At 48.7% G+C, this 27,119-nt stretch overlaps 2 protein-coding genes across 7 annotated transcripts in view; one reads left to right on the top strand and one right to left on the bottom strand.

Moving 5' to 3' along the window:
• Nucleotides 1–1,696: 1,696 nt before the first annotated feature.
• On the top strand, nucleotides 1,697–23,302 carry LOC140120819 (uncharacterized). The gene is made up of 19 exons (XM_072139776.1): nucleotides 1,697–1,781; nucleotides 5,701–5,789; nucleotides 11,001–11,158; nucleotides 11,255–11,490; nucleotides 11,644–11,838; nucleotides 12,158–12,236; nucleotides 12,313–12,448; nucleotides 13,392–13,552; nucleotides 13,625–13,670; nucleotides 13,973–14,112; nucleotides 16,472–16,571; nucleotides 16,652–16,767; nucleotides 16,972–17,129; nucleotides 19,484–19,646; nucleotides 20,872–20,952; nucleotides 21,282–22,158; nucleotides 22,476–22,659; nucleotides 22,917–23,080; nucleotides 23,167–23,302. The coding sequence occupies exons 1-19, from the start codon at nucleotides 1,775–1,777 to the stop codon at nucleotides 23,290–23,292; spliced, it is 3,216 nt and encodes a 1,071-aa protein (XP_071995877.1). The 5' UTR covers nucleotides 1,697–1,774; the 3' UTR covers nucleotides 23,293–23,302.
• The window catches only part of AARS2 (alanyl-tRNA synthetase 2, mitochondrial), a 40,660-nt gene continuing 36,671 nt past the window's right edge, over nucleotides 23,131–27,119 (bottom strand). For all 6 annotated transcript variants that reach the window (XM_072139779.1, XM_072139780.1, XM_072139777.1 and 3 more), the window contains exon 22: nucleotides 23,131–23,698. In XM_072139779.1, the coding sequence (XP_071995880.1) occupies nucleotides 23,522–23,698 (177 nt within the window). In that variant the 3' untranslated portion in view covers nucleotides 23,131–23,521. The remainder of the gene's footprint in view (nucleotides 23,699–27,119) is intronic.

Here is a 27,119-nt window from a genome sequence, read left to right as displayed (position 1 = left end):
GGTGGACCTCTGCTCTGGGGCTTAGTCTCCTGACTTGTCCAGGGTGTCAGGCAGTGGCCAGAGACACTTCTGCTTCCTGGTAGTGGTTCTGGATGGTGGACCTCTGCTCTGGGGCTTAGTCTCCTGACTTGCCCAGGGTGTCAGGCAGTGGCCGGAGACACCTCTCCTTCCTGGTAGTGGGTCTGAATGGTGGACCTCTGCTCTGGGGCTTAGTCTCCTGACTTGCCCAGGGTGTCAGGCAGTGGCCGGAGACACTTCTGCTTCCTGGTAGTGGGTCTGGATGGCAGCTCCGCAGGAGCCGCACACTGGACCTTCTTCTAACTCTGCTGACTGGGATCCAAGACCATGTGCTCAGCCCACCAGGGGTTCTTATACTCCCTTGGTCAGGTGACAGCACCCTCCAATCAGCTTCCAGCTTGCTTTACAATAGTATAAAGATTCTTAATGGACAACAACTTTTCACATTGTTAACTCTTTCCTTACCAGGCAGTGGCTGCAGCTGCCATCACTAAGTTCTCCAGTACTTAGAGACTTCCTAGAGAGGTGATCAGTCTCCCTAACAGTTGCGAACAGCGCCCTCTCCAGGTCACGAGCTACCACCTTACCTCTGTGTTGGCAGGGGTGTTGCATCGGGGTCTGCAGCTGGATTCCCTGGTACCTGAGGGGCTGGCTGTAGTGCGGCCTATTGCTGGTGGTGTCATGGTTACTTGGTCCAGGAGAACAGTCCTCATCCACACCCATCTGGGGCGGAGAGGGGAGGCAAGAAGAGGGGGGGGCAATATAGTGGAGGTTCCCCCTGGGCCCACCTACTGCGTGTGTGTAGTGATAGATCTCCTGGGAGGCCCGTGGTGTTAGCGGCAGCCAGGGGTCACACGTGGTGACAGAGATCTTGAGCAATAAACTCAGTCTCTTATGGCCAACACAGCGGCAGGTAAGTGGCTGTAACCTTCTCTCTCTGCAGACAGGCACAAGGCAGTGATTGGTTGGATGTGGAGTTTGGGAGAGGACCTCAGCGCTGGTGCAGTATAACCTTCCAGATTTGGGGATTTCCAAGGCTCCGACCAATCGCCTCGAGATTCAGAAAGAGTCACAGAATGAAACATTCAATGTAAATATTACAAATGTTAACCCTCATCTTTACAGGCATCCCATAAAGCAGGTGTAATACCGCAGGCTGACACCAGATGGCAATGTAGGATAGCGAGTGAGGAGGATTTCCCAGCATGCAATAGGTAAGACTCCCGGGATATTCTCTGAGCCATAGAGATGTCTGTAGCCAGGAACCACTTCATCTGTAATGTCCCGTCCAGCGAGCCATTACATATATAAGAGCAGCCATACTGAGAATGTGTATACGTGGCCCCAGGCTCGGGTGATGCCCCTCGTGTCGGACCCCACTGATTGGCCCCAGAGGATCCTGGGACTGATTCTCAGACAGCGCCCGCTAGAATGAGGAGCCAGAACTGGATCAGTACTTTCATCAAATGTCCAAGTCCAAATTTTTGGACAACTGGCAGTCACCGGAATGGCTGCTCCGGATTTCCTCTATGACGGACTCCCCTGTCACTGGCCGGCACACTGGGGGTTTGTTACAGTGTATCAGTGCAGGACACACATGATTTATGTGCGGGGCAGGGCAGGAGTTGTGCAGCCGCACCTCGCCCTGGCAGCCGCCTGTAACCAGCGCAGTGTTTATCCTGCACACAGTAACACGGAGCTGATAACTGCGAGATGCTCTCATCCTGCCGGGGGTCCCGGACACTCAGCGGAGGCCATGACAGGTCTGTGAGCCCCTCTCATCTCCACCTCATCCTTCTAGACAAAACCCTGATCCTTACAGGGGGCTCCGGGGGTGTCCGGGGATAGGTGAGGGTGTAATGGCTGCGGGGAGTCCAGACGTTATAGATGGGTGGCTGATGGTTGGGTGATGAGTGGGTGATGGGTAGGTGATGGGTGATAGATGGGTGGGTGATGGGTGATATATGGGTGGCTGATGGGTGGGTGATGAGTGATAGATGGGTTTGTGATGGGTGATAGATGGGTGATGGATGGGTGATGGGTGGGGTCTGGCTCCATGGGTCCGGTCCTGGCAGTACCAGGCTCTTCATATCATCCATGTAACATCCTGGATGATCCCTCTAAGATCCTCATTCATCTGAAGCCCCCCCCCCCCCCCCCCCCCCCCGGGCTGCACTGGGGTCACAGCACATCGGGGGGCACAGGGCGAGACCCTTGCAGGGGCTTGTGATGGATTTGGTTCTGTCTGTGCTGTTGATGACAGGGGGGGAGGGGGGGTAATCTTCGGGTTTCTTGCCCCTCTTGCCCCTGGTCAGTACAATCCTCACCCGCATTTCCCCCCAAGGGGCACAAAGTCCAATCACACATGAGGTATTAGGCGGTAACATTCAGTGACTGGTGCCTGGTTCTGGTGACACTGGACCTTCACATCCAGAACCTATCAGTGTAATAGCAGAACCCTCCGTACAGTCACATATGACATGGAGAGTATAGTGGTAACATATAGCGGTAATATGTGTGTATAATGCAGTATTATTCTGTATGGCAGCATTAGTACTGAGTCAGTATGTACATAGACATTATATACACTACATGGCGGTATTATACGTGCACTGCATGGACTACTGCATGACAGAGGTGTGTAGCAGGGCAGTATTATATAGACAGTGTAGGGCAGTATTATATAGACAGTGTAGGGCAGTATTATATAGACACTGTAGGGCAGTATTATATAGACACTGTAGGGCAGTATTATATAGACAGTGTAGGGAATATTACATAGACACTGTAGGGCAGTATTATATAGACAGTGTAGGGCAGTATTACATAGACACTGTAGGGCAGTATTATATAGACAGTGTAGGGCGGTATTATATAGACAGTGTAGGGCGGTATTATATAGACAGTATAGGGCGGTATTATATAGACAGTGTAGGTCAGTATTATATAGACACTGTAGGGCAGTATTATATAGACAGTGTAGGGCAGTATTATATAGACAGTGTAGGGCAGTATTATATAGACACTGTAGGGCAGTATTATATAGACAGTGTAGGGCGGTATTATAGAGACTATAGGGCAGTATTATATAGACAGTATAGGGCAGTATTATATAGACAATGTAGGGAGTATTATATAGACGGTACAGGGCAGTATTATATAGACACTGTAGGGCAGTATTATATAGACAGTGTAGGGCAGTATTATATAGACACTGTATGGCAGTATTATATAGACAGTATAGGGCAGTATTATATAGACACTGTAGGGCAGTATTATATAGACACTGTATGGCAGTATTATATAGACAGTATAGGGCAGTATTATATAGACAGTGTAGGTCAGTATTATATAGACACTGTAGGGCAGTATTATATAGACACTGTAGGGCAGTATTATATAGACAGTGTAGGGAATATTTCATAGACACTGTAGGGCAGTATTATATAGACAGTGTAGGGCGGTATTATATAGACAGTATAGGACAGTATTATATAGACAGTGTAGGTCAGTATTATATAGACACTGTAGGGCAGTATTATATAGACAGTATAGGGCAGTATTATATAGACAGTGTAGGGCGGTATTATAGAGACTATAGGGCAGTATTATATAGACAGTGTAGGGCAGTATTATATAGACAGTGTAGGGCAGTGTTATATAGACAGTATAGGGCAGTATTATATAGACAGTGTAGGGCAGTATTATATAGACAGTGTAGGGCAGTGTTATATAGACGGTATAGGGCAGTATTATATAGACGGTATAGGGCAGTATTATATAGACAGTGTAGGGCAGTATTATATAGACAGTAGAGGGCAGTATTATATAGACACTGTAGGGCAGTATTATATAGACACTGTAGGGCAGTGTTATATAGACAGTATAGGGCAGTATTATATAGACAGTGTAGGGCAGTATTACATAGACAGTGTAGGGCAGTATTACATAGACAGTGTAGGGCAGTATTATATAGACAGTGTAGGGCAGTATTATATAGACAGTATAGGGCAGTATTATATAGACAGTATAGGGCAGTATTATATAGACAGTGTAGGGCAGTATTATATAGACACTGTAGGGCAGTATTATATAGACAGTGTAGGGCAGTATTATATAGACAGTGTAGGGAAGTATTATATAGACAGTGTAGGGCAGTATTATATAGACAGTGTAGGGCAGTATTATATAGACACTGTAGGGCAGTATTATATAGACACTGTAGGGCAGTATTATATAGACAGTGTAGGGAAGTATTATATAGACAGTGTAGGGCAGTATTATATAGACAGTGTAGGGCAGTATTATATAGACACTGTAGGGCAGTGTTATATAGACAGTGTAGGGCAGTGTTATATAGACAGTATAGGACAGTATTATATAGACAGTGTAGGGCAGTATTATATAGATACTGTAGGGCAGTGTTATATAGACAGTATAGGGCAGTATTATATAGACACTGTAGGGCAGTATTATATAGACAGTGTAGGGCAGTGTTATATAGACAGTATAGGGCAGTATTATATAGACAGTGTAGGGCAGTATTATATAGACAGTGTAGGGAAGTATTATATAGACAGTGTAGGGCAGTATTATATAGACACTGTACGGCAGTATTATATAGACAGTATAGGGCAGTGTTATATAGACAGTATAGGGCAGTATTATATAGACAGTGTAGGGCAGTATTATATAGACACTGTAGGGCAGTATTATATAGACAGTATAGGGCAGTATTATATAGACAGTGTAGGGCAGTATTATATAGACACTGTAGGGCAGTGTTATATAGACAGTATAGGGCAGTATTATATAGACAGTGTAGGGCAGTATTATATAGACAGTGTAGGGCAGTGTTATATAGACGGTACAGGGCAGTATTATATAGACACTGTAGGGCAGTATTATATAGACACTGTAGGGCAGTATTATATAGACAGTGTAGGGCAGTATTATATAGACACTGTAGGGCAGTATTATATAGACAGTGTAGGGCAGTATTATATAGACACTGTAGGGCAGTATTATATAGACAGTATAGGGCAGTATTATATAGACAGTGTAGGGCAGTATTATATAGACACTGTAGGGCAGTATTATATAGACAGTGTAGGGCAGTATTATATAGACAGTGTAGGGCAGTATTATATAGACACTGTAGGGCAGTATTATATAGACAGTGTAGGGCAGTATTATATAGACAGTATAGGGCAGTATTATATAGACAGTGTAGGGCAGTATTATATAGACACTGTAGGGCAGTATTATATAGACAGTGTAGGGCAGTATTATATAGACAGTGTAGGGCAGTGTTATATAGACAGTATAGGGCAGTATTATATAGACAGTGTAGGGCAGTATTATATAGACAGTGTAGGGCAGTATTATATAGACACTGTAGGGCAGTATTATATAGACACTGTAGGGCAGTATTATATAGACAGTGTAGGGCAGTATTATATAGACACTGTAGGGCAGTATTATATAGACAGTGTAGGGCAGTATTATATAGACAGTATAGGGCAGTATTATATAGACAGTGTAGGGCAGTATTATATAGACAGTATAGGGCAGTATTATATAGACGCTGTAGGGCAGTATTATATAGACAGTGTAGGGCAGTATTACAGGTGGGATCTATATGATGAGGTTCTGATCAGGTTGTGATTGGATCTCCCGCAGCTCCGGACATCCATGAGACGGACCTGGAGGATCTGCTGGTTTATGACGACCTCTTCCTGGACTATTTTAACACTTTCCTCGCTCTTCCCGTAAGTAGAAGCCGCAATGGCGGAAATATTTATCCCAGAAATCCTAAGGATCCCACATCCTGGTGTCCTGCTCACAGCTGAGGGTTTGTTACACGTGCACTCAGTCTACATTCTCCATTATTAACCCTGGCTCTGTGCACACTGCACCCTGTGTACATAGAGGCAGGTAAGTGTTTGCAGAGCGGCTGTCGGCTGGGGATTAGGTGATTGGTCGGGTGTGGTGACCCGCGGCGCGGCACAGACATTACTGTAATCATACAATAGACTCATCAGACCAAGGACCCAGACACTGCTCCCTGCACTCACACAGAGGACCTTACACCCAGCGGCCAGCACCCATTACCCAGCATCCAACACCCAAAACCCAGCACCCATCATCCAACACCCTGCACCCATCATCCAATACCCAGCACACAATACCCAGCACCCAACATCCAACACCCAGCACCCAACACCCAATACCCAATACCCAGCATCCAACACCACCACCCAATACCCATCATCCAACATGCATCATCCAGCATCCAACACCCAATACCCAGCATCCAACACCCATCATCCAATACCCAGCACCCGAAACCCAGCTTCCAACACCCAATACCCAGCACCCAACACACAATACCCAATACCCATCATCCAACACGCATCATCCAGCTTCTAGCACCCATCATCCAATACCCAGCACTCAACACCCATCATCCAATACCCAGCACCCAACATCCATCATCCAATACCCAGCGACCAACATCCATCATCCAATACCCAGCACCCAACATCCAGCATCCAACACCCAACATCCAGCATCCAACACCCAACATCCAGCACCCAACACTCAACATCAAACATCCTGCATCCAGCACCCAATACCCAGCATCCAACACCCAACAACCAGAACCAAACACTAAACATCCAGCACCCAGCATCACCTAACAACCACAAACCCCCTAGTGGTGGTGTATAAAGTGTATGTAGTGATCTCCCCCTAGTGGTGGTGTATAATGTGTATGTAGTGATCTCCTCCTAGTGGTGGTGTATAATCTGTATGTAGTGATCTCCCCCTAGAGGTGGTGTATAATCTGTATGTAGTGATCTCCTCCTAGTGGTGGTGTATAATGTGTATGTAGTGATCTCCTCCTAGTGGTGGTGTATAGTGTGTATGTAGTGATCTCCTCCTAGTGGTGATGTATAATGTGTATGTAGTGATCTCCTCCTAGTGGTGGTGTATAATCTGTATGTAGTGATCTCCCCATAGTGGTGGTGTATAATGTGTATGTAGTGAGCTCCTCCTAGTGGTGGTGTATAATCTGTATGTAGTGATCTCCTCCTAGTGGTGGTGTATAATCTGTATGTAGTGATCTCCTCCTAGTGGTGGTGTATAATATGTATGTAGTGATCTCTCCCTAGTGGTGGTGGATAATCTGTATGTAGTGATCTCCTCGTAGTGGTGGTGTATAATGTGTATGTAGTGATCTCCCCCTAGTGGTGGTGTATAATGTGTATGTAGTGATCTCCTCCTAGTGGTGGTGTATAATCTGTATGTAGTGAGCTCCTCCTAGTGGTGGTGTATAATGTGTATGTAGTGATCTCCTCCTAGTGGTGGTGTATAATGTGTATGTAGTGATCTCCTCCTAGTGGTGGTGTATAATGTGTATGTAGTGATCTCCTCCTAGTGGTGGTGTATAATGTGTATGTAGTGATCTCCTCCTAGTGGTGGTGTATAATGTGTATGTAGTGATCTCCCCCTAGTGGTGGTGTATAATCTGTATGTAGTGATCTCCCCCTAGTGGTGGTGTATAATCTGTATGTAGTGATCTCCCCCTAGTGGTGGTGTATAATCTGTATGTAGTGATCTCCCCCTAGTGGTGGTGTATAATCTGTATGTAGTGAGCTCCCCCTAGTGGTGGTGTATAATGTGTATGTAGTGATCTCCCCCTAGTGGTGGTGTATAATGTGTATGTAGTGATCTCCTCCTAGTGGTGGTGTATAATGTGTATGTAGTGATCTCCTCCTAGTGGTGGTGTATAATGTGTATGTAGTGATCTCCCCCTAGTGGTGGTGTATAATGTGTATGTAGTGATCTCCTCCTAGTGGTGGTGTATAATCTGTATGTAGTGATCTCCCCCTAGTGGTGGTGTATAATGTGTATGTCGTGATCTCCTCCTAGTGGTGGTGTATAATGTGTATGTAGTGATCTCCCCCTAGTGGTGATGTATAATGTGTATGTAGTGATCTCCTCCTAGTGGTGGTGTATAATCTGTATGTAGTGATCTCCCCCTAGTGGTGGTGTATAATGTGTATGTAGTGATCTCCCCCTAGTGGTGGTGTATAATGTGTATGTAGTGATCTCCTCCTAGTGGTGGTGTATAATCTGTATGTAGTGATCTCCCCCTAGTGGTGGTGTATAATGTGTATGTAGTGATCCCCCCCTAGTGGTGGTGTATAATGTGTATGTAGTGATCTCCTCCTAGTGGTGGTGTATAATGTGTATGTAGTGATCTCCCCCTAGTGGTGGTGTATAATGTGTATGTAGTGATCTCCCCCTAGTGGTGGTGTATAATGTGTATGTAGTGATCTCCCCCTAGTGGTGATGTATAATGTGTATGTATTGATCTGCCCCTAGTGGTGGTGTATAATGTGTATGTAGTGATCTCCTCCTAGTGGTGGTGTATAATGTGTATGTAGTGATCTCCTCCTAGTGCTGGTGTATAATCTGTATGTAGTGATCTCCCCCTAGTGCTGGTGTATAATCTGTATGTAGTGATCTCCTCCTAGTGGTGGTGTATAATGTGTATGTAGTGATCTCCTCCTAGTGGTGGTGTATAATGTGTATGTAGTGATCTCCTCCTAGTGGTGGTGTATAATGTGTATGTAGTGATCTCCTCCTAGTGGTGGTGTATAATGTGTATGTAGTGATCTCCCCCTAGTGGTGGTGTATAATGTGTATGTAGTGATCTCCCCCTAGTGGTGGTGTATAATGTGTATGTAGTGATCTCCCCCTAGTGGTGATGTATAATGTGTATGTATTGATCTGCCCCTAGTGGTGGTGTATAATGTGTATGTAGTGATCTCCTCCAAGTGGTGGTGTATAATGTGTATGTAGTGATCTCCCCCTAGTGGTGGTGTATAATGTGTATGTAGTGATCTCCTCCTAGTGGTGGTGTATAATGTGTATGTAGTGATCTCCTCCTAGTGGTGGTGTATAATGTGTATGTAGTGATCTCCCCCTAGTGGTGGTGTATAATGTGTATGTAGTGATCTCCCCCTAGTGGTGGTGTATAATGTGTATGTAGTGATCTCCTCCTAGTGGTGGTGTATAATCTGTATGTAGTGATCTCGCCCTAGTGGTGGTGTATAATGTGTATGTAGTGATCTCCCCCTAGTGGTGGTGTATAATCTGTATGTAGTGATCTCGCCCTAGTGGTGGTGTATAATGTGTATGTAGTGAGCCCCCCCTAGTGGTGGTGTATAATGTTTATGTAGTGATCTCCCCCTAGTGGTGGTGTATAATGTGTATGTAGTGATCTCCCCCTAGTGGTGGTGTATAATGTGTATGTAGTGATCTCCTCCTAGTGGTGGTGTATAATGTGTATGTAGTGATCTCCCCCTAGTGGTGGTGTATAATGTGTATGTAGTGATCTCCTCCTAGTGGTGGTGTATAATGTGTATGTAGTGATCTCCCCCTAGTGGTGATGTATAATGTGTATGTAGTGATCTCCCCCTAGTGGTGATGTATAATCTGTATGTAGTGATCTCCTCCTAGTGGTGGTGTATAATGTGTATGTAGTGATCTCCTCCTAGTGGTGGTGTATAATGTGTATGTAGTGAGCTCCTCCTAGTGGTGGTGTATAATATGAATGTAGTGATATCCTCCTAGTGGTGGTGTATAATGTGTATGTAGTGATCTCCTCCTAGTGGTGGTGTATAATCTGTATGTAGTGATCTCCCCCTAGTGGTGGTGTATAATGTGTATGTAGTGATCTCCCCCTAGTGGTGGTGTATAATCTGTATGTAGTGATCTCCCCCTAGTGGTGGTGTATAATGTGTATGTAGTGAGCTCCCCCTAGTGGTGGTGTATAATGTGTATGTAGTGATCTCCCCCTAGTGGTGGTGTATAATCTGTATGTAGTGATCTCCTCCTAGTGGTGGGGTATAATGTGTATGTAGTGATCTCCTCCTAGTGGTGGTGTATAATGTGTATGTAGTGATCTCCCCCTAGTGGTGGTGTATAATGTGTATGTAGTGATCTCCCCCTAGTGGTGGTGTATAATGTGTATGTAGTGAGCTCCCCCTAGTGGTGGGGTATAATGTGTATGTAGTGATCTCCCCCTAGTGGTGGTGTATAATGTGTATGTAGTGATCTCCCCCTAGTGGTGGTGTATAATGTGTATGTAGTGATCTCCCCCTAGTGGTGGTGTATAATGTGTATGTAGTGATCTCCCCCTAGTGGTGGTGTATAATGTGTATGTAGTGATCTCCCCCTAGTGGTGGTGTATAATGTGTATGTAGTGAGCTCCCCCTAGTGGTTGTGTATAATGTGTATGTAGTGATCTCCCCCTAGTGGTGGTGTATAATCTGTATGTAGTGAGCTCCCCCTAGTGGTGGTGTATAATCTGTATGTAGTGATCTCCCCCTAGTGGTGGTGTATAATCTGTATGTAGTGATCTCCCCCTAGTGGCAGTGTATAATGTGTATGTAGTGATCTCCCCCTAGTGGTGATGTATAATGTGTATGTAGTGATCTCCCCCTAGTGGTTGTGTATAATCTGTATGTAGTGATCTCCTCCTAGTGGTGGTGTATAATCTGTATGTAGTGATCTCCCCCTAGTGGTGGTGTATAATGTGTATGTAGTGATCTCCTCCTAGTGGTGGTGTATAATGTGTATGTAGTGATCTCCTCCTAGTGGTGGTGTATAATCTGTATGTAGTGATCTCCTCCTAGTGGTGGTGTATAATGTGTATGTAGTGATCTCCCCCTAGTGGTGGTGTATAATCTGTATGTAGTGATCTCCCCCTAGTGGTGGTGTATAATGTGTATGTAGTGATCTCCCCCTAGTGGTGGTGTATAATGTGTATGTAGTGATCTCCCCCTAGTGGTGGTGTATAATCTGTATATGAGGAGCTCCCCCTAGTGGTGGTGTATAATCTGTATATGAGGAGCTTCCCCTAGTGGTGGCTCTTGTTACTAACCATCTCCATCGTTGTCTCCTTTCAGGCCTTCCCGGTGAGGACCTCCTATGACCGTCTTACTGGAAATGTTCGGGACCTGGAGGGGACGTTACAGGACGACTTCCAGGATTTCGGGGCCAGTGACCTGCAGGTGGAGGCCGCGCTCTTCTGGCTGAGGCAGGAGCGGTTCCCGCTGTTTAGACGGTGAGCAGAGAATGTTTGATGTTTCTCTAACAAATATTTTTAAAGCTCCTCCCACTCCTCAGGCCACGCCCACAGTCTCATTATTCTAATTTCTAGGTCTCCGCTCTATCTGGAATATAAGTTGGTGAAGTTGTTATTGCGCCCCCTGGAGTGTCCGCAGCCCGCCAGCCGCTATGGCATCCGGGGGTACAGCCGCCAGACCACCAGCGCTGCCCTGTCCACCAGCCACGGCTCCCCCCTGCAGCTCAGCGCCCCCAGTGTGTGGCCGGAGGAGGCGCGGGGGATGGGAGGAGGGTCCCCGTGTCGTGTACACAGCACCCCTGCCGCACCAGGTGATTACAATGTTACATTGTAACCGCATGATGGAAGACGCTGGGGGATTGGATACAAGTGCCACCAATCAGGCCACGTGACTCATCTCAGACCCTGATTTCATTGGTGGCCACTTGATGGTCCGCAGCAGTGACCTGTAGCTCTCCCCGCAGGATACGACTCTGACCCCTACAGACTGTCTCTGCTGGAGCAGTACGGAGACGCCATCATGAGACTCTGCCAAACACCCGACCCCGAAACAGCGGAACAGGACCCCGAAACCATGGGGCAGGACCCAGGGACCGCACAGCCAAACCCCAAAACGGAGCAGGACACTTGTGTGGCCCTCACTCACAATGAAACCAAAGGTGAGGAGCTCCCCTAGTGGTGGTGGGAGAAGAGAGAGAGGTAACACTTATCTGCTCCTTGGTTTATGTTGAGTGGGCGGAGTTCTCCTGACGTGTTATCACGTCATAATCCAATCAGAAGTGTTCCTGGCTGCTCCTTCTCCCCTCTCACAGCATGCACTCACAGCACAGACGCTGCATCTCCTCAAACTTCAGCTTCCTCTATCTCTCTAGACTGATTGTCATGGCCGAGGTCTCTGCTCTTCCTCCCCTCTCACAGCGCAGAATCTGCCCTCCATACTCTCTATTATTTCCCGTTGTGTTTCTTTGAGGTTTGCAGACCCCAGTTGCCCAGAATCTCCACATGTTCTGCTGCACACTGAGGCGCCGGTTCTGGCTGAAGGTCACAGGGACCCCAGGTAAGGGTCAGCGAGGTCCTGAACCCTGGAATCTGTATAAACTTCACGGATCATACTCATGATGATATCTGTACAGGGACCCCCGGAGCGAGGACCCCGGGATGGACCCAGAGGACCTGTACAGCTTCACTGCGGAGGAGGAGAACTTTGTGAAGCAGCACAACCTCACCATGACCTCCCTGCAGCAGCTGAAGGAGGAGGCGCTGAGCTCGGTGAGGTCACCTGCCGGGGTCAGCCTCAGGATCTACCATTATCACCGCATATTGCTGCTTTCATGTTGCCTCTTAGGGTCCAGTCCTCAGCACCTCCTGCTGGTTCAGTGTCTCTGTGCAGCCAGTCACAGTGGTGTTACCCATGTTCCTTGGTGTTGCAGAGGGAAGGCATGGGGCACTTCCTCCAGTCACACCTAGATCTGCATCTAGTTTTCTGCTGCTTTCCTGCTGCCTCCCAGGGTCCAGTCCTCAGCACTCCCTGCTGGTTCAGTGTCTCCGTGCAGCCAGTCACAGTGGTGTTACCTGTGTTCCTTGGTGTTGCAGAGGGAAGGCATGGGGCGCTTCCTCCAGTCACACCTATATCTGCATCTGTTTTTCTGCTGCCTCCCAGGGTCCAGTCCTCAGCACCCCCTGCTGGTTCAGTGTCTCCGTGCAGCCAGTCACTGTGGTGTTACCCTTGTTCCTTGGTGTTGCAGAGGGTAGGCATGGGGCACTTCCTCCAGTCACACCTAGATCTGCAGCTGTTTTTCTGCTGTTTTTCTGCTGCCTCCCATGGTCCAGTCCTCAGCACCCCCTGCTGGCTCAGTGTCTCCGTGCAGCCAGTCACTGTGGTGTTACCCTTGTTCCTTGGTGTTGCAGAGGGAAGGCATGGGGCACTTCCTCCAGTCACACCTAGATCTGCAGCTGTTTTTCTGCTGCCTCTCAGGGTCCAGTCCTCAGCACCCCCTGCTGGTTCAGTGTCTCCGTGCAGCCAGTCACTGTGGTGTTACCCTTGTTCCTTGGTGTTGCAGAGGGAAGGCATGGGGCGCTTCCTCCAGTCACACCTAGATCTGCATCTGTTTTTCTGCTGCCTCCCAGGGTCCAGTCCTCAGCACCCCCTGCTGGTTCAGTGTCTCCGTGCAGCCAGTCACAGTGGTGTTACCTGTGTTCCTTGGTGTTGCAGAGAGAAGGCATGGGGCACTTCCTGCACTTCCTCCAGGACACGCAGGGGAGTCACATATTTCGCTTCTGGATGGACTGCGAGGCTTTCAGGGAACAATCTGTGGACCTAGAGGCGCAGCACAGCCCCGAGGACGCCCGTCACCTGTGTGTCCACCTCTTCAGGTACAGAGAAGACCCCCCAGTGCAGCCCGGACCCCCATATCACCCCTAAATCATCACATTGTCTCTTCATAGGAACATCCAGAATAAGTATCAGCTCTACCTCAGCCCCCAGTGCCAGGTGAGTGGGGGCTTATTAACCCCGTCCTGCCCACAATCCTCAGCTCCGCAGGACGATGAATACAATGTCACAACTGCAGTAAAGACTGACACACAGACAGGGAGGAGCCTGGGGAGACCCCAGGGAGGGAGGGGAGGTCACGGGTCACTGGGTTTGGGGGCCACGTCCTAGTGCAGTTTTGGTATTTTGGACCCCCTCAGGGAGGCTGCTGGCCCTGAACAGCTGAGGTTTGTGACAGTGTATCAGTGAGATAATTGTTTGGCAGAGATATTAGTAACAATCGTGGAACGTTCTCCCCTCAGGAGCAGATCCGTCTGTGTCAGCAGATTCGGGGTCCTTCCTACCACGCCCTCCGGAGACCCCAATACGACTCCCTAAGACGTCTACGCTCCTACTGGATCCCAAGGTTCCTCATTCATTGCCAGAGACGACCGGTGGTCAGGTACCAGCACATAACATCAGATGCATGGGGCCTCACACTGCTGTGCTCTGTGCCCTTCACTCTGAGTGACAGCTGTAGCATTCAACCAGAATCCTTCATCATGTAGCAGTGTGTTATGATCAGGGATGGATTGGTCATGTCTGATATGCAGCAGTGTGTTATGATCAGGAATGGATTGGTCATGTCTGATATGTAGCAGTGTGTTATGATCAGGGATGGATTGGTCATGTCTGATATGCAGCAGTGTGTTATGATCAGGGATGGATTGGTCATGTCTGATATGTAGCAGTGTGTTATGATCAGGGATGGATTGGTCATGTCTGATATGTAGCAGTGTGTTATGATCAGGGATGGATTGGTCATGTCTGATATGTAGCAGTGTGTTATGATCAGGGATGGATTGGTCATGTCTGATATGTATCAGGATGGTATGATCAGGGATGGATTGGTCATGTCTGATATGCAGCAGTGTGTTATGATCAGGAATGGATTGGTCATGTCTGATATGTAGCAGTGTGTTATGATCAGGGATGGATTGGTCATGTCTGATATGCAGCAGTGTGTTATGATCAGGGATGGATTGGTCATGTCTGATATGTAGCAGTGTGTTATGATCAGGGATGGATTGGTCATGTCTGATATGTAGCAGTGTGTTATGATCAGGGATGGATTGGTCATGTCTGATATGTAGCAGTGTGTTATGATCAGGGATGGATTGGTCATGTCTGATATGTAGCAGTGTGTTATGATCAGGGATGGATTGGTCATGTCTGATATGTAGCAGTGTGTTATGATCAGGGATGGATTGGTCATGTCTGATATGTAGCAGTGTGTTATGATCAGGAATGGATTGGTCATGTCTGATATGTAGCAGTGTGTTATGATCAGGGATGGATTGGTCATGTCTGATATGCAGCAGTGTGTTATGATCAGGAATGGATTGGTCATGTCTGATATGCAGCAGTGTGTTATGATCAGGGATGGATTGGTCATGTCTGATATGCAGCAGTGTGTTATGATCAGGGATGGATTGGTCATGTCTGATATGTAGCAGTGTGTTATGATCAGGGATGGATTGGTCATGTCTGATATGTAGCAGTGTGTTATGATCAGGGATGGATTGGTCATGTCTGATATGTAGCAGTGTGTTATGATCAGGGATGGATTGGTCATGTCTGATATGTAGCAGTGTGTTATGATCAGGGATGGATTGGTCATGTCTGATATGTAGCAGTGTGTTATGATCAGGGATGGATTGGTCATGTCTGATATGTAGCAGTGTGTTATGATCAGGGATGGATTGGTCATGTCTGATATGTAGCAGTGTGTTATGATCAGGGATGGATTGGTCATGTCTGATATGTAGCAGTGTTATGATTAGGGATGGATTGGTCATGTCTGATATGTAGCAGTGTTATGATTAGGGATGGATTGGTCATGTCTGATATGTATCAGGATGGTATGATCAGGGATGGATTGCTCATGTCTGTTATGTAGCAGTGTGTTATGATCAGGGATGGATTGGTTATGTCTGATATGTAGCAGTGTTGTGTGATCAGGGATGGATTGGTCATGTCTGATATGTATCAGTGTGTTATGATCAGGGATGGATTGGTCATGTCTGATATGTAGCAGTGTGGTGTGATCAGGGATGGATTGGTCATGTCTGATATGTAGCAGTGTTATGATCAGGGCTGGATTGGTTATGTCTGATATGTAGCAGTGTGTTATGATCAGGGATGGATTGGTTATGTCTGATATGTAGCAGTGTTGTGTGATCAGGGATGGATTGGTCATGTCTGATATGTAGCAGTGTGTTATGATTAGGGATGGATTGGTCATGTCTGATATGTAGCAGTGTTATGATTAGGGATGGATTGGTCATGTCTGATATGTAGCAGTGTTATGATTAGGGATGGATTGGTCATGTCTGATATGTATCAGGATGGTATGATCAGGGATGGATTGCTCATGTCTGTTATGTATCAGTGTGTTATGATCAGGGATGGATTGGTCATGTCTGATATGTAGCATTGTTATGATCAGGGATGGATTGGTTATGTCTGATATGTAGCAGTGTTGTGTGATCAGGGATGGATTGGTCATGTCTGATATGTATCAGTGTGTTATGATCAGGGATGGATTGGTCATGTCTGATATGTATCAGTGTGTTATGATCAGGGATGGATTGGTCATGTCTGATATGTAGCAGTGTGGTGTGATCAGGGATGGATTGGTCATGTCTGATATGTAGCAGTGTTGTGTGATCAGGGATGGATTGGTTATGTCTGATATGGAATATTTGCGTTGTGTTCAGGGATTGATTGCTCTGCCCTATAGCTATTTCCCTGTCTTTCAGGCACAGAGCACAGCAGGGGGAGGCACTGGACTCCTCACCTCTTGTAGGAGCAGCAGGAGATGATGCAAGCACCCCCCCAGGACTGAGGGACTGTGACAGGGTAATGTCCTTGGCTCCACCAGGAGATGGGGGTCCTGAGAAAACTCCGGCTGAATCCTGCTCCATGTCCGTGTCTTCCAGGTGTGGGGGCCCCGGGATCATCTGGAGGGGCCCGGCCCCCCTCTACCAGACAGAATGGCTCCAGCCCTGGGCAGCGACGCGCAGGCCGGGGGGGTCTTCCTGCACCATCTGAACAGGTGACCACCAGGACCCTCATACACCACAGGGGCGGGGCCAGAGGAGGGGCCTAAACAGTGTTTCCCGCCATTCCCATCGCCTGCGATTCCCTGCGCCTGACATTACTTCTAGCATTGCATTCATGAACCAGGAGGATCAGGATGGACAGATGTTACAGCCCTAGAGGGGCCGCAGACGCTTCTCATCTCATCATTTACCAACAGGTTCGAGCCGCCAAAAACATCGCAGATTTTCCTTCTGTGGCAAGAACTGAATGAATATGGAGAATGGAGAGAAGAACAGAACCAGAACCGGGCCAGGCAGCCCCGGACCCACAAGAATAGCATCAAAATGTATCCAGAGATCTCCACTACTCAGAAAGGTACGAGAGAGGAACAACATAGGAACCCTGTACCATAGCCAGTCATATGTAATCACACCTCACATTGCTGTGCTCTGTGCTCAATACATAACACTGGCTGCAGAGAGCACAGAGCACAGCAGTGTGAGGTCTGATTACACATCTCTCCAGGGACAATACATAACACTGGCTGCAGAGAGCACAGAGCACAGCAGTGTGAGGTCTGATTACACATCTCTCCAGGGACAGTACATAACACTGGCTGCAGAGAGCACAGAGCACAGCAGTGTGAGGTATGATTACACATCTCTCCAGGGACAATACATAACACTGGCTGCAGAGAGCACAGAGCACAGCAGTGTAAAGTCTGATTACACATCTCTCCAGGGACAATACATAACACTGGCTGCAGAGAGCACAGAGCACAGCAGTGTGAGGTCTGATTACACATCTCTCCAGGGACAATACATAACACTGGCTGCAGAGGGCACAGAGCACAGCAGTGTGAGGTCTGATTACACATCTCTCCAGGGCAATACATAACACTGGCTGCAGAGAGCACAGAGCACAGCAGTGTGAGGTCTGATTACACATCTCTCCAGGGACAATACATAACACTGGCTGCAGAGAGCACAGAGCACAGCAGTGTGAGGTCTGATTACACATCTCTCCAGGGACAATACATAACACTGGCTGCAGAGAGCACAGAGCACAGCAGTGTGAGGTCTGATTACACATCTCTCCAGGGACAGTACATAACACTGGCTGCAGAGAGCACAGAGCACAGCAGTGTGAGGTCTGATTACACATCTCTCCAGGGACAATACATAACACTGGCTGCAGAGAGCACAGAGCACAGCAGTGTGAGGTCTGATTACACATCTCTCCAGGGACAATACATAACACTGGCTGCAGAGAGCACAGAGCACAGCAGTGTGAGGTCTAATTACACATCTCTCCAGGGACAATACATAACACTGGATGCAGAGAGCACAGCAGTGTGAGGTCTAATTACACATCTCTCCAGGGACAATACATAACACTGGCTGCAGAGAGCACAGAGCACAGCAGTGTGAGGTCTGATTACACATCTCTCCAGGGACAATACATAACACTGGCTGCAGAGAGCACAGAGCACAGCAGTGTGAGGTCTGATTACACATCTCTCCAGGGACAGTACATAACACTGGCTGCAGGAAGCACAGAGCACAGCAGTGTGAGGTCTGATTACACATCTCTCCAGGGATAATACATAACACTGACTGCAGAGAGCACAGAGCACAGCAGTGTGAGGTCTGATTACACATCTCTCCAGAGACAGTACATAACACTGGCTGCAGAGAGCACAGAGCACAGCAGTTTGAGGTCTAATTACACATCTCTCCAGGGACAATACATAACACTGGCTGCAGAGAGCACAGAGCACAGCAGTGTGAGGTCTAATTACACCTCTCTCCAGGGACAATACATAACACTGGCTGCAGGGAGCACAGAGCACAGCAGTGTGAGGTCTGATTACACATCTCTCCAGGGACAATACATAGCACTGGCTGCAGAGAGCACAGAGCACAGCAGTGTGAGGTCTGATTACACATCTCTCCAGGGACAATACATAACACTGGCTGCAGAGAGCACAGAGCACAGCAGTGTGAGGTCTGATTACACATCTCTCCAGGGACAATACATAACACTGGCTGCAGAGAGCACAGAGCACAGCAGTGTGAGGTCTGATTACACATCTCTCCAGGGACAATACATAACACTGGCTGCAGAGAGCACAGAGCACAGCAGTGTGAGGTCTGATTACACATCTCTCCAGGGACAATACATAACACTGGCTGCAGAGAGCACAGAGCACAGCAGTGTGAGGTCTGATTACACATCCCTCCAGGGACAATACATAACACTGGCTGCAGAGAGCACAGAGCACAGCAGTGTGAGGTCTGATTACACATCTCTCCAGGGACAATACATAACACTGGCTGCAGAGAGCACAGAGCACAGCAGTGTGAGGTCTGATTACACATCTCTCCAGGGACAATACATAACACTGGCTGCAGGGAGCACAGAGCACAGCAGTGTGAGGTCTGATTACACATCTCTCCAGGGACAATACATAGCACTGGCTGCAGAGAGCACAGAGCACAGCAGTGTGAGGTCTGATTACACATCTCTCCAGGGACAATACATAACACTGGCTGCAGAGAGCACAGAGCACAGCAGTGTGAGGTCTGATTACACATCTCTCCAGGGACAATACATAGCACTGGCTGCAGAGAGCACAGAGCACAGCAGTGTGAGGTCAGATTATACAGTCTGTAAGGACATTCCTGCACCATCTTCCCGCTCTCCCTCCAGACCTTCTCATCTTCCAGGTGACAGCTCTGGACACAAGGAGGCGGCCCCTGGGGGGCGCTCAGACTTGTCATCGGGAGGGATTCACCTGGAGGATCTGGGGTCTGCGTATCACTTGGCCCTGGCCGCTCTGCGCGACCCGTGGATACGATTCCTGAAGTATGACATCACAATGTTCCTGAAGTAAGTGACAATGTAGTCATGTGGGAGGGGCTTATACAGGTTCACAAATCCCTTACACCAAGGAGCAGGGAAACATTGAAAATGCAGGAATAATCCGTATCACCCATGACTTGTCTGCAAATCTTTGGCTGAAACCACCCCCCTTTGCTACTAAGCCGCGCCCCTTTCTTACTAAGCCACGCCCTTATGCTTGCTCTAAGATGTAGAACCTCCAGGTATTGGCACTCATTCTTTTAAGCGAATAAATCTCAAATGAAACTAAAATCGAAAAAAACCCAAAAATTATTATTTCTGTGGAATAATGAAAATTCCCCTTGGATCGCAAATTGTAATAAAATAAGAAGGCAAAAGGAAAGGCGTAAAAATCTAAATCTAAAAACACTAAGAAACGCCAAATCATCAAAACTGAACAGAAAAAAAATGCAAAAAAACAACAAAAAAACATTAAAATGCAAAAATAAATGAGAAAAACAAACAAAAATAAAGTCCCAGAAGTTGGAGACAATGGGATGGACTACAAGTGCGTGCAGCAGGTGCAGCGTCCTGCCAGGGGAGAGAAGGGTTAATGGCGCTGATGTAACTGCTCTATAACAACACTCCGGGGACACCTGAGATGTTGGGTGAGATTACAGCCTGTTATTCTACCTCCCGCCTCAACACTGTACAGAAGCCTCAGCTCTGAGCACCCACATCACGGCCGGACACGCTGCTAGCACCCACATCACGGCCGGACACGCTGCTAGCACCCACATCACGGCCGGACACGCTGCTCCTGCAGGGCCCCGAGGCAGCACCCACATCACGGCCGGACACGCTGCTCCTGCAGGGCCCCGAGGCAGCACCCACATCACGGCCGGACACGCTGCTAGCACCCACATCACGGCCGGACACGCTGCTAGCACCCACATCACGGCCGGACACGCTGCTAGCACCCACATCACGGCTTGACACGCTGCTAGCACCCACATCACGGCCGGACACGCTGCTAGCACCCACATCACGGCCGGACACGCTGCTAGCACCCACATCACGGCCGGACATGCTGCTCCTGCAGGGCCCCGGGGCAGCACCCACAAAGCCCGGTGTCAGGAGGGTAACATGGGGGTAAGTGCACAAGATGATGTCCGTTACAATGTATCAGCACAAATCTCTCCAAATCACTGACACATTGCGACAACCCCTCAGCTCTGCGAGTCGTGCACTGACTGCTCTTCTGTCCTTACAGATTCTGTGTTTCACCGTCCCACAAAAAGTCCCAGGATTCGGGGTCCACAGCAAGTAGAGGGACACAAGCAAGAAAGAAGAGGTGAGGCTGCGGGGACATGGGACGAGGTCACGTCTGAGGGGAGGGGGGAGCCGACGCTGTGGACCTCTAGTGGGCTCTATGGAGGAACAGAGACTCTGACTGACACAGCTCTGCCTGACCTCACTGGGTGCTGGAGACCTCTCCATGGAGTGGATCTGGTGTTGGGCGAGGTGGATCCTTGGACTTTGGGGACCTCATAACCTTATGTCAGGGTTTTGGACCCATAAAAGGTCCTGTAAAAGGTAACATGAAACGTGTAGTCAGGTCACCCTCAGGGTGAAGATCATCTGAGATACTTCAGGTCAGTATTCATTTCATGTCTTATTTAGGTCAAACAAGGAGAACAGAGCGGGTGCTCATCAGTTTGGGGGCGGCAAGAAGGTCAAGAGAAGGCAGGACCCTTTAATGGTTCCCGGTCTTATCACGGGACATCCCGATCACCACCCGCAAGATCCCGACATCCCCCTGGAGATGCTTCAGCACAGGGCGGTCTACAAGGCCTACAAGAAACTGGTCCAGGAGACGGAGGAGCCGCAGAGCTGGAGGCTTCTGGAGATGCTGCATGCGCTGCAGGCCAGTAAGGAGGAGGAGAGGAAGCTGCTGGCTGTGGTGCAGAAGGTTCTAGAATTGGAGGAGATCCAGATCCCACAACTGCAAGGACTGAGGAAACATCTGATGAGGGAAGTGTCCAAGGGTGCAATCAGCACCTCGTCCATCACGCAGGTCTCCAGGTTCCTCAGCATGCTCCTGGCCACCTCCTTCAACAAGTTTTGGGGTGAGATGTCCGAGCAGCTGAAGGACTATGGGGTGGAGCAGTCTGGGGAGGAGCGATGGGCGAGACTTGAGCCACTTCTTCTGGTACTAAGCACCAAAATGGCCACGAAGCGTCTCCATGGACGGAGGAGCAATGTGTATCACCCAGCGCAGCTGGAGCCGAGTGCTGATGATGGAGCCACCTTTGACCAGGCCCTGGAGATGGCAGCTCAGGGATGGCCGACCCCAGAGGTCCTGCACTTCCTGAAGTATCTGCAGACCCATGGACCTCCGGAGGGGCTTCCGTTACTGGAGAACAACCTGCTGTGCTGCCTGGAGCTGAGGAAGTACAGGAACGTCCACCACGCCCGGCCCGACCACGGCCTCATCAAGAGGAAAGTCCACATCATCAAGGAGAGGTTCCTCTCATCACAAGACAATCCTGTGCTGCAGGTAAGAGGCTCCGAAGAGACAACGGGGCGGGGCATATGCCGGAGATTCTATTCCGCCCTCCAGTGACTGATAGGTGCAGAGAGGTGACCGGAGGGTCCTGGAAGCTGAGATAGCTGGAGCCATGTGCAGGACCCATACACTGCGGAGCTGCCTGGACACAAGGGGGCGCTGTGGACCCCCATGGCTGATATACAGCGTGAGCACCCGGCTAACCAGATATCTCAGCTCCCCGGAGACCTGTGCGGAGGTAGGTCCAGAGCTTCACATGGAGGGGGCAGATTTGTACTACAACCCCCATCAATGACTTCCTGTTGTAGTTGTCCCCAGATCTGGTGGAATCGGCGCTGCGAGACACGGAGGTGGCGGCACACGGTGACCCGCCCAGTATCGCCCTGTATGACCCCCTCCATGATTGGCTGATGGACTCCTTGCTGCCGTTCTGGGCTGGATTCTGGAAAACATGGGCGTCCCGGTCCCCCGCCAGCGCCCAGAGAGTCCCATGTAAGTAACGTGCATGCACCCCACATGCGTGCAGGGGATTTAAAGGGATTGTCCAGGTAAGGTTCATTGTCCTACAGACCATATGGATCTATGGAGATAATAAGACGGAGGGAAGGGACATCTCCCAGAGGAGGGACCTTGCATCACAACCATAGATGTGTAATTCTGCATTTAGCCTGCGGGGGTGCTGCAGGGGGACACAGCGGAAGGGGGTGGGACTGTTCTACCCATTTAACCCTCTCCTGTCCCCCCTGCAGTGCTCCGGGTGCAGCAGATGCTCCGCAGGCGCTTGGCTCTGTTTGAGGTGGAGGAGACCCCCCTGAGGACCTTCCATTTACCCCCCGTCCAGCCAAACCCCAAACCCGCAGCTGCAGCCACAGTCACCTACAGCTTCAGCATGACCCACGGCCTCACCTTAAAGGTACAGCACAGCCACAAGCACAGAACAGCAGCGGTTACTCAGAGCAGCAGTGGTTACACAGAGCAAACATTTATGTGTCTCCACAGGAGAGCGACGCACAAACACCGGATCCTCCGTCCAGGAGAACATCCCAGACCAGGCCGCTCCCCCCGATCCATCCCGCGTCTCCGGAGAGGACGAGGCGCCAACACTCCGCAGCCTCCCATGAATAAATGTCCGAGTCGTCAGCTCTGCCGCGTCTGATCCTCTATGACCTGCAGCTTTATGTGTCTACTCCAGTCACATCCAGAGCTGCAGTGATGTAACAAGATGCAGCTCTGGCTGTGACTGTAGTAACAGCAGCATCGAGGCTCATGGAGCCTATAAGGAGACGTCTGTGACATGTGCCTCACACCTGGACTCACAGAAGGAGAAGGTTCTGGTCCAGTCCCTGCGTTATTGTCACGCCTCATCCTGCCGCTTCTTCTGTGCATAGTTCACCGCGGCCCGAAGAACTTCATCCAGGGACTCGCTGCTTCCAGATCCATTAGCAACAAACACGGAGCCTCCGGCTTTTCCATTCATTATAGAGCAAACAGCGATGGCCCAATCAGCAGCCGAGAGACCGGACTCAGAACCCTGGAGAAGAGGAGATACAGACCATAGGATACACTGGAGGATCTGCACACAGCACACAGATAGTATAGACAGGCAGTGTGATGTCACATCTCATAGGATACACTGGAGGATCTGCACACAGCACACAGATAGTATAGACAGGCAGTGTGATGTCACATCTCATAGGATACACTGGAGACCCTGCACACAGCACACAGATAGTATAGACAGGCAGTGTGATGTCACATCTCATAGGATACACTGGAGACCCTGCACACAGCACACAGATAGTATAGACAGGCAGTGTGATGTTACATCTCATAGGATACACTGGAGACCCTGCACACAGCACACAGATAGTATAGACAGGCAGTGTGATGTTACATCTCATAGGATACACTGGAGACCCTGCACACAGCACACAGATAGTATAGACAGGCAGTGTGATGTCACATCTCATAGGATACACTGGAGACCCTGCACACAGCACACACAGATAGTATAGACAGGCAGTGTGATGTCACATCTCATAGGATACACTGGAGACCCTGCACACAGCACACAGATAGTATAGACAGGCAGTGTGATGTCACATCTCATAGGATACACTGGAGACCCTGCACACAGCACACACAGATAGTATAGACAGGCAGTGTGATGTCACATCTCATAGGATACACTGGAGACCCTGCACACAGCACACAGATAGTATAGACAGGCAGTGTGATGTCACATCTCATAGGATACACTGGAGACTCTGCACACAGCACACAGATAGTATAGACAGGCAGTGTGATGTTACATCTCATAGGATACACTGGAGACCCTGCACACAGCACACAGATAGTATAGACAGGCAGTGTGATGTTACATCTCATAGGATACACTGGAGACCCTGCACACAGCACACAGATAGTATAGACAGGCAGTGTGATGTCACATCTCATAGGATACACTGGAGACCCTGCACACAGCACACACAGATAGTATAGACAGGCAGTGTGATGTTACATCTCATAGGATACACTGGAGACCCTGCACACAGCACACAGATAGTATAGACAGGCAGTGTGATGTCACATCTCATAGGATACACTGGAGACCCTGCACACAGCACACACAGATAGTATAGACAGGCAGTGTGATGTCACATCTCATAGGATACACTGGAGACCCTGCACACAGCACACAGATAGTATAGGCAGGCAGTGTGATGTTACATCTCATAGGATACACTGGAGACTCTGCACACAGCACACAGATAGTATAGACAGGCAGTGTGATGTCACATCTCATAGGATACACTGGAGACTCTGCACACAGCACACAGATAGTATAGACAGGCAGTGTGATGTCACATCTCATAGGATACACTGGAGACCCTGCACACAGCACACAGATAGTATAGACAGGCAGTGTGATGTCACATCTCATAGGATACACTGGAGACCCTGCACACAGCACACAGATAGTATAGACAGGCAGTGTGATGTTACATCTCATAGGATACACTGGAGACTCTGCACACAGCACACAGATAGTATAGACAGGCAGTGTGATGTCACATCTCATAGGATACACTGAGGCTCTGCACACAGCACACAGATAGTATAGACAGGCAGTGTGATGTTACATCTCATAGGATACACTGGAGACTCTGCACACAGCACACACAGATAGTATAGACAGGCAGTGTGATGTCACATCTCATAGGATACACTGGAGGCTCTGCACACAGCACACAGATAGTATAGACAGGCAGTGTGATGTCACATCTCATAGGATACACTGGAGGCTCTGCACACAGCACACAGATAGTATAGACAGGCAGTGTGATGTTACATCTCATAGGATACACTGGAGACCCTGCACACAGCACACAGATAGTATAGACAGGCAGTGTGATGTTACATCTCATAGGATACACTGGAGACCCTGCACACAGCACACAGATAGTATAGACAGGCAGTGTGATGTCACATCTCATAGGATACACTGGAGGATCTGCACACAGCACACACAGATAGTATAGACAGGCAGTGTGATGTCACATCTCATAGGATAGACCGGAGACCCTGCACACAGCACACAGATAGTATAGACAGGCAGTGTGATGTCACATCTCATAGGATACACTGGAGACTCTGCACACAGCACACAGATAGTATAGACAGGCAGTGTGATGTCACATCTCATAGGATACACTGGAGACCCTGCACACAGCACACAGATAGTATAGACAGGCAGTGTGATGTCACATCTCATAGGATACACTGGAGACCCTGCACACAGCACACAGATAGTATAGACAGGCAGTGTGATGTCACATCTCATAGGATAGACCGGAGACCCTGCACACAGCACACAGATAGTATAGACAGGCAGTGTGATGTCACATCTCATAGGATACACTGGAGACCCTGCACACAGCACACAGATAGTATAGACAGGCAGTGTGATGTTACATCTCATAGGATACACTGGAGACTCTGCACACAGCACACACAGATAGTATAGACAGGCAGTGTGATGTCACATCTCATAGGATAGACCGGAGACCCTGCACACAGCACACAGATAGTATAGACAGGCAGTGTGATGTCACATCTCATAGGATACACTGGAGACTCTGCACACAGCACACAGATAGTATAGACAGGCAGTGTGATGTCACATCTCATAGGATACACTGGAGACCCTGCACACAGCACACAGATAGTATACACAGGCAGTGTGATGTCACATCTCATAGGATACACTGGAGACCCTGCACACAGCACACAGATAGTATAGACAGGCAGTGTGATGTCACATCTCATAGGATACACTGGAGACCCTGCACACAGCACACAGATAGTATAGACAGGCAGTGTGATGTTACATCTCATAGGGTACACTGGAGACCCTGCACACAGCACACAGATAGTATAGACAGGCAGTGTGATGTTACATCTCATAGGATACACTGGAGACTCTGCACACAGCACACACAGATAGTATAGACAGGCAGTGTGATGTCACATCTCATAGGATACACTGGAGACCCTGCACACAGCACACAGATAGTATAGACAGGCAGTGTGATGTTACATCTCATAGGATACACTGGAGACCCTGCACACAGCACACAGATAGTATAGACAGGCAGTGTGATGTTACATCTCATAGGATACACTGGAGACCCTGCACACAGCACACAGATAGTATACACAGGCAGTGTGATGTCACATCTCATAGGATACACTGGAGACTGCACACAGCACACAGATAGTATAGACAGGCAGTGTGATGTCACATCTCATAGGATACACTGGAGACCCTGCACACAGCACACAGATAGTATACACAGGCAGTGTGATGTCACATCTCATAGGATACACTGGAGACTGCACACAGCACACAGATAGTATAGACAGGCAGTGTGATGTCACATCTCATAGGA

The sequence above is a fragment of the Engystomops pustulosus genome, chromosome 3 (genome assembly GCF_040894005.1).
Source record: "Engystomops pustulosus chromosome 3, aEngPut4.maternal, whole genome shotgun sequence".
Classification (NCBI taxonomy): Eukaryota; Metazoa; Chordata; class Amphibia; order Anura; family Leptodactylidae; genus Engystomops; species Engystomops pustulosus.
The sequence above is the reverse complement of the archived record's forward strand: the minus strand, read 5'-3'. Positions and strand labels throughout refer to the sequence as shown.